Below are 8,880 nucleotides of genomic sequence, written 5' to 3'. Positions count from 1 at the left end.
ATATGTGATTTTTCATAAATAAAAAAAAAGTGAATTTTTCGACGATTTAAAAAAGAAGCCAAATATGTGTTTTTTTTAAATATTTTTTTTCTAATTTATCTTTTATTTCAAATTTATATTACCTTTTATTTTATATTACCCTTTTATTTTTAATTATTTTTCATATTTATCTCATTAATCTTATTTTAAAAAATTATTATCACTTCACTTTAAATTTTTTATATTTATTTATTTAATTTTAAAATATTAAAAATATGAATTTATTCAAAAATTGCTAAAATATAAAAAATTAATGAATTTATAATATTTTATAAATTAAATTAATTTGATAAGATAAATTATTAATATAATTTTTAATAATTTTAATTATTTAAATAAATTAATGTTAATAGCAAAAAAATATCACCATTTTTCATATTTATCTCATTAATCCTATTTTAAAAAATTATTATCACTTCACTTTAATTTTTTTTATATTTATTTATTTATTTTTAAAATATTAAAAATATGAATTTATTCAAAAATTGCTAAAATAAAAAAAAATTAATGAATTTCTAATAGTTTATAAATTAAAATTAATTTGATAAGATAAATTATTAATATAATTTTTAATAATTTTAATTATTTAAATAAATTAATGTTAATAGCAAAAAAATATCACCAGAAATTTGTAATAAAATCTTAGAAATTAAATATTAAATAAAATATTTGTAATAAAATTTTAGAAATTAAATATCAATAAAATATTTTATATAAATTGATTTAATTTTTTTATATTAAAATGTAATAAAACACGTTTTAATAAAGTAGTAGTTTTAAATTTTCAAAATAAATGAATGTAAATACATTAAAGGAATTTGAACTATTTTTTTTTATAAATATTATCTTTGATTATAATTATATCAATTACCCTTGCAAAATAACTTTAATATGTATATTATTACCATTTTTAAAAGTTTTTCTAAATATTTTCATGAATTTTAAACAATTTTCGTCCTATTATATTTTTATTAAAATATCAATTAATATATTTTATATGGATATATCCATAAAATTCAAATATCAATATATCTATATTTATCGATATTTTCATCCTCATAAAAAACAACCTTTAAAATTTGTTTAAGAAATTGAGTTATTAAAATTTTTGTATTACGTTATATTTTATATAAAAGTTACATTATCCTTTATTTTATTTTATTTTTTCAGAAGAATTATATCCAAATGGAGGAATAATATAATCAAGTTTTACTTTTTTACTAAAACCTTTAAATTTTCTTAAAATACTTGAAGGATTGGGTTGAGTTTGTTAGTAACCCAAACCCAAGCTACATTCAACTCAACACATGCCAATTTCTAAATCAAGGTATTCAACATGCCTTTTTTTTTTTTTTTGTGAAATTTGAATTAATTTTGAGTTAAAATAAAATTAGATGAGTTGTATAGATGAAATTCAAGTTGAATTTACTCATAATAAATTTTTAAACTTTATCTTTTATACATTTATCCAAAATTTAAATGTTAAATAATAGGGTATGTTTGGTAATTATTTTTTAAAGCAATTTTGAAAAATAAATTTTGAAAAAAGTTTAGTATAAAAAAAATTTGTTTGAAAACCTAAAATATTTTTAACCTATTTTTAATATTATTAAAAATAATTTTTATATATAGTGTTTTATTTTTAATCATTCTACTTGTCTAATGATTTTTTAAAATAATCATCAAAAAACAAATAAAAACAATAAAAAGTAATTAAAAAAGTTATTTCAAAATATTTTTGGTTATCAAATAAATTTTTTATGTTTTTTATTTTAGAAAATAAAAAACTGTTTGAAAAAAAACAATTCTCAAAACAAGATAATAACAAAAAAGGAAAAACTAGTAAATTTATTAATTTTTTTAAGAAAATGAAGAAGTACATGATTTAAATAAATTCAAATATTAAATAAGAGAAGAGAAGTAATTTTGAGTTATAATATTGTTTTTTTATTGCTGATGTGGAATGTTGCACGCCACATCAGCGACCCTCCACGTGTAAAAAATAGCAGCCCGAAGCATACTCCTGGCTTCACTAAAGGAGATGTTTGTCTCAATATTGACGTGGCAAACTACCATAAAATAAATAGACTAATTTCTAACTTCAAGTCAGAAATGTTTACACTCCTCTGCCTGTGACAAACTCATTTTTCAACGACCAATAAGAATTCAGTATAGGTTGCTAACCTGAATCATCATCGACTTGGTTCTCATCTTCCCTTTCAGCTCATTGCTCTCTCTCTCTCTCTCTCAAACAACACTTCCAGGCATCTGGGCTTGTGAAATCTCCGTTGTACATCATCAAATGGTAATCTTGATGGAATTTGCCTTTTTAATTTGTCTTTATTCTTTTTTAATTTTGGTTCAATTTAATGATTAATTGTTGTGTACTTTTCCAGGGGAAAGTTCTTGCGTTAGTTCGAAATTTTCCTGGGAAAATTCGTGGGTTCGAATTATTCTGGGGTTTTGGATAAGCCTAAACAGGGCGATATGCGTAAGAAGTTTGAATCCTTTTAGGGTTTTTGATTTCATTTGAAGGGTTTCTGTTTCTAATCAGTAATTTCAGAAGCAGAGTTGTGGGGGGTTTGTTTATTTCTCAGTTTTTGAGTTAATCATCTGTTTGGTTGGTGGGAAATGGTGGAAAAGTAAAGAACATAGATTCTATTGGTTTTTATTTTTTATTTTTTGTTGTTGTTATTGGTTTTTATTTTTTATTTTTGGGTTTAAGCCAAGTAGTTTTGTTAGGATCACGGAAGTGGAGTTTGTTTGTTTGTTTGTTTTTTTTTTTTTTTTTGTGTTATAAACATGGAAATTTTAAGATTTGAAAGTTGATCTCTTTCCCTTTTCCCTTCATTTTTCGTACTTCAGATTAGGGGTTTGGAACTTAGTGTGAGAAGATGGATAATGCAGGTATGAGAGGTGGGTTTTTGTCGGGAACGAGTGCGGGAATTTTAGAGCTTGAAACTTCTATTCAGAGACACCAGCAGGCCCAGATGAGTATTCCACCTCATACCCATCACCATCACATGAATGTGATGACTGGTTTTGAGAATGATCATTGCTCCATTGGGACACTGGAAACCAAGGGCTCAACCCCAAAAGGCATTCCAATAAATTATGGTAAAGGGAAGGGGATTGCTCCTGTTAGTGTTGCAAATAACGACAATAACAATACTAGCGATGAGGATGAGCCAAGTTATACAGAAGATGAGAACTTCAGCGGGGCAAAGGGTAAAAAGGGCTCTCCATGGCAGCGAATGAAATGGACAGATAATGTGGTGAGACTTCTTATAGCAGTAGTTGCCTGCGTTGGGGATGACGGTACCCTTGAGGGTGTGGAAGGGCTGAAGAGGAAATCAGGGATTTTGCAGAAGAAGGGTAAATGGAAAACTGTCTCAAAGATAATGATTAGTAAGGGTTGTTTTGTTTCACCTCAGCAGTGTGAGGATAAGTTCAATGACTTGAACAAGAGGTACAAGAGGTTGAATGAAATTCTTGGGAGGGGAACTACTTGTAGAGTGGTGGAAAACCCTGCACTTATGGACTCCATGCCCCAACTCTCTGCTAAGATGAAGGATGATGTGAAAAAAATATTGAGCTCAAAACATTTGTTTTATCAGGAAATGTGTGCTTACCATAATGGAAAAAGCATACCAAATTGTCATGATATTGATCTACAAGGTTATTTTTCACCTCTTGCCCGAAGTTCAAAGGATAATAATGGATCTGAGGAGGAAGAAGCTGAGGAAAATGAGGACTTTGATGATGATGAATTGGATAACGAAGAGTATGATAATGTTGATGTGCATGCACAGAGGATGGGGCAGTTTCATCAAAGAAGGAAAGTGAACCAAGAGGATTGCAGTTTTTGGCCACAGGATGCTTGTCAGGATAGTTTTGAAGTTGAAATGGCTGGGATTTTTGAAGACCCCACCAAGTCTCTGTGGGAGCAGAAAGAGTGGATAAAGAACCGGATGTTGCAACTCCAAGAGCAAAGAGTCACCATCATGGCTCAAGGTTTTGAGCTTGAGAAACAACGTTTTAAGTGGTTGAGATACAGCAGCAAGAAAGGTAGGGATCTGGAGAATTCAAGGCTGGAGAACGAGAGGTTGGGATTAGAGAATGAGCGAATGGTATTGGAACTGAAGCAGAAGGAACTGGAATTAGATTCAAAGAGGCCAGAAGCATCCTTGGATCCAGCTTCTCTTGGCATTGACAGGCTGCAAGGAAGAGATCAGATTGAATTGGGCAGGAATCAGTAACTCATGTGTTGCCCTAGTTGTTGTTAGAATCATGTGTGGGGTCCTGCTAATCCATTATGCAATAAAACCATAGAAGCTTAAGCGTAAGAAATGCATTAACCTCACAAGGGACTTATATTGCTTTAGATTTTATTGTAGGAATATCTAAGATTCTCATTTTCTTTTTTTGCAAAGATTTCTACTGTAAAGTTGATGATCCCTTTTTTCTCCACCTTCAACTTATCTTGTTCTTTGGACCATGTAAAAGATGTTTGCGTTCTTGTGATTACCTGATTGAGTTTTCAACAGTCTTTTTTCCCTTTTTTTCTGAAATATTTAACAGTAGAAACTTTGCATTCTTTTTTTGTAATTTCAGAATTGGTGGTTCAAAAGTGCTTCTGAAAAACTTCAATTGAATCCAGATATTTGTCTAACTTAGTTTGCTTATTTTATCTGGTGGATTATATTTTTCTTTTAGAATCTCTCAAATGTATTTGCCTAGTTGGATCATTCCATTTTGTTTGCTTGATTGTTATTGGATTCAGAATTCTGATTCATTCTCAGCTAGCATTGCAGTCTCTATTATATGTTAGTATGGTTAAACTCTGTGCTTGCTAGAAGTTGCTTTGTGCCTCCCAACACCCATGCTATAAAATGTGTTTGAATTTTTTTGATCTAGCAATTTAGTTCTTGTGCCTTCTCTTTGTCCCTGTCCGTGGTCGTAGTGGATGTGTTAAATGGGCTGGGTTGAAAGAGGATTAGCGTCAATAGAGTACATAGAGAAAGCTAATACATAAACTGCTCACTAGTAGGAAACTCTTCTAAAGGATGGGATTTTCACTTTCCATTCTATCTTGTTGAACTGTATTTGTAATACAATTTAGGAGACACTTGGTCATTAGTCTTGCTTGGTCCTGAGTTCTTGTTTTCTGCACAAAACCTTTATTGGTTTACCTGGGTTCTCAGTTTTGATTTTGTATTTTGTGACTTCCAAACAAGATGTTTTTGAGGTGAAGAAGCAAAAGAAATGAGATTTGATGAAGCAAAAAAGGAATAACAATCAAGGAAGGGCAAGTAGTTCTTCTCAAACAAAGGGAGAGAAAGGGAAAAGATAGAGAATCCAACAGATAATGCCACAAGGGTAGGAGGAGCTCCCGCACATGCTGATCTCAAGGATGGTAGCAGTGCCCTCAAACTCCTAAATAATGATAATGTTTTCCTTTTCTCTAGGAGCTCTCTGAATACTCCTGAATAATAATAATGTTTTCCTTTCCTCTTACTCAACAAGTAGCATTTCATGGCTTCATATCTTCTTTTGCATGGGCTCATAAATTATCTTATAATCAAAGATTAAAATATTATAAATTATGAAATTATCAATGATTGGAATATCCATAGGATGGAAATGCATCAAATTAATAAAAATGTTAAGTTGTTTTTGAAGCTAAGCAGGAAAATAATAATAATAATAATAAAACACTTCTTTTTGTTATACTGTCTCCCCCTTCAAATTTTTTACAGGGCAGCCAGAGGGATTCAAACCAGGCTAAATTAATTTATTTTAATTATTTTATTTTAAAATTTATTTAATTGATTACTAAAAGTAAAAAAACCGTAATTATAATTTTTTTAACAATTTTTTTTATCATTTATAATAATTAAATATAAAAAATATAAAAATTAAAATCATCATTTATTTTATATCATTGAATGCATTTAAATTAAATAGATTATAATTATAATATTAATTGTATCATAATTTATCTCATTACTTATATTTTAAAAAATTACTATCACTTCACTTTTATTTTTTATTTTTTATTTTTATATTTATCCTTTTAATTTTATTTACTTTTGAATGTTTTTATTTTAAAATATTAAAAATATAATTTTGTTCAAAAAATTACTAAAATAAAAAAATAATGAAGTTCTAATATTTTATAAATTAAAATTAATTTAATAAGATAAATTATATTTAATTTTTAATCATTTTAATTATTTAAATAAATTAATATTAATAGCAAAAAGTTGTCACCACCGGTAATACAATTTTAGAAATTAAATCTCAAATAAAATATTTTATATAAATTTTAAAACGGCTTTAACTTTTTATTATTTAAAATGTAATAAAACGTGTTTTCTTTTTAAAAATAAAAGTAGTTTTTAATTTATAAAATACATAAATATAAATATATTAAAGGTATTTGAGATAATTTTTTCTAAAAAAAATTCTGATAAATATTATCCTTGACTCAATTATATTTACAAAATAACTTTAACATGTTTATTCTTACTTATTTTATCATTTTAAGTTTTTCCAAGTATTTTCATTAATTTTGAACAATTTTCGCCTAATTGATATTTTTTTTAAAAAAATATCTATTGATATTTTCAATAAATCTATAAAATCTAAATACCGATATATTCGTGTTTACCCGTATTTTTATCATTGGTTGTGATGAAGGTATGTACACAACACAAATGCTCATCATTTTTTATATTTTCCTTGATAAAGTGGTGGTCCAACTCTACATGTTTTGTTCTATGGTAATGAATAAGATTACAAGAGATGGTGACAACAACCTCATTATAACAATAAACCTTCATAGGCTCATTTCTTATAAATTTCAGTTTATCCAACCATATCTTCAACTAAAGTAACTCATCAATCCCATGTAATAAAACTTTAAATTTTGCCTCAAAACACTACTTATAGTCACCATTGTCTATTTCTTGCTCATCTACGTCACTAAATGGCCCCACACAAATGTGCAATATCTAGTTGTTAACCTTTTATTGATTAATGTCATATTTTGTATAAAAATAAGTGCAATGATTACATCTTTAAATGAAATTGCCCCACACAACTGTACAATATCTAGTTAACCTTTTATTGATTAATGTCATATTCTGTAAAAAAAAAATAGGGGCAATGATTCCATCTTTAGGTGAAATTGCCCCACACAAATGTGCAATATCTAGTTGTTAACATTTTATTGATTAATGTCATATTTTGCATAAAAATAGGGGCAATGATTCCATCTTTAGGTGAAATTGCCGCACACAAATGTGCAATATCTAGTTGTTAACCTTTTATTGATTAATGTCATATTTTGTATAAAAATAGGGGCAATGATTACATCTTTAGGTGAAATTGCCCCACACAAAGGTGCAATATCTAGTTGTTAACCTTTTATTGATTAATGTCATATTTTGTATAAAAATAGGGACAATGATTACACTAGTACACTCACCAAGGGAAACCCATCTTGACGACCAAGACAAGTCATCCTTACAATTAGGAGTTGGTACATTATAGTCTCTATTGGATTGCCCAAATCCATGAACCAACTATGAACAACTTATTTACTTACAAGAAACCCATGACTTGTATTTTCTATACAACTCCTAATGCACCTAAGTCATGTAGAATGTAAGATGTATGAGTTGAATGCTCAAATCAATGTCAATACATCAAAGAGATATTAAGGGGATAATTAAGTCTGACTTTTTTATATCATATCTTGCTTGTAGGGGCTTAAACCCAATAGTGCCCATTCATACGACCTTTGTGGAATTGTTGAACATGATATATGATATCATTGGTGTTGACAAACACTATTAGTTAGTCTTGAAATGTTGATATCCAATTGAAATGAACAAATTTCAACCATTAGTGGTCAGAGATGATCGGACAGTTGCATATATGCTAGTAGTGCCATCAAAGTATGAAATGTCTTCAGTTCAATTATTCATAAAGCAAGCTCCTAATCACTATCATTTGAGTAATGAAATGGGTCATTTAACATGGTTGTCGATAAGTGATACTAATATTGAAGAGGAAAATGAGAAAAGATGAGGAAGATGATGCAATCGATACATATGAGATTCATTTACCTAATGATGATGAAAATTGTGCTCAAAGAGAAAATATTGATTTGGTGATGGTCCAACAAGTTGTGGAATGTGAAAGCACAAAATATGTGAACCTTGAAGTTGGTGATAGGTCTAATGATCCTAAGGTTGAGTCGTCAACCCATCACATCGTTAGTGTCCGCATCATTGCAACTCTCTACCTCTTTATCCCCATGATCAGTATAGTCACCCATTTTTTCAAACCTACTATACAACCCCCTATCTCTTTAGACTTACTTTCAATACAACTCCTACCTCTTCAAACCTACCATCAATACAACCCTCTATCTCATTAGACCTACCTTCAGTTCGGCCCTTTACTTCTTTAAACCCATAATGAGCACAGCCACCTACCTCTTTAGACTCACCATCAGTAAAATCCCCTATCTCTTTATACTTACCTTCATTACAACCCCCTACCTCTTTAGATCAACCATCAATGTAGCTCCCTACCTCTTCAAACCCACCATCAATGCAGTCCCTACCTCTTCAAACCCACCATCAGTGCAACCCCCTACTTATTCAAACCCATTATAAGTACAACCACCTACCTCTTCAGACCTACTTTCAGTGCTTGCCACATGGAGGAACCTTGGGAGACCATGTGTCGACCCATGATTGGCTACCAATGACTCTCAGGAGTGGGCTGGAGGTGCAAATGAAAATGGGACACGTTGCATGGGAATCT

At 29.4% G+C, this 8,880-nt stretch overlaps 1 protein-coding gene across 3 annotated transcripts; it reads left to right on the top strand.

Moving 5' to 3' along the window:
* Window positions 1-2,147: 2,147 nt before the first annotated feature.
* Window positions 2,148-4,711, top strand: LOC100250855 (stress response protein nst1). Of its 3 annotated transcripts, none has more exons than XM_010654650.3 (3): window positions 2,148-2,344; window positions 2,436-2,530; window positions 2,905-4,711. In XM_010654650.3, exon 3 carries the CDS (start codon window positions 2,934-2,936, stop codon window positions 4,296-4,298), a length of 1,365 nt encoding a protein of 454 aa, XP_010652952.1. In that variant the 5' UTR covers window positions 2,148-2,344; window positions 2,436-2,530; window positions 2,905-2,933; the 3' UTR covers window positions 4,299-4,711. The 3 variants fall into 3 exon arrangements, with proteins under 3 accessions (XP_010652952.1, XP_019076925.1, XP_002273284.1); XM_002273248.4 differs by having other exon boundaries at window positions 2,179-2,344; window positions 2,947-4,711; XM_019221380.2 differs by having other exon boundaries at window positions 2,436-4,711.
* The last annotated feature ends 4,169 nt before the right edge of the window (window positions 4,712-8,880 follow it).

Source organism: Vitis vinifera, chromosome 7, assembly GCF_030704535.1.
Source record: "Vitis vinifera cultivar Pinot Noir 40024 chromosome 7, ASM3070453v1".
Lineage (NCBI taxonomy): Eukaryota > Viridiplantae > Streptophyta > Magnoliopsida > Vitales > Vitaceae > Vitis > Vitis vinifera.
Note: the sequence above shows the minus strand (reverse complement) of the source record. Positions and strands in the feature narration are given on the sequence as shown.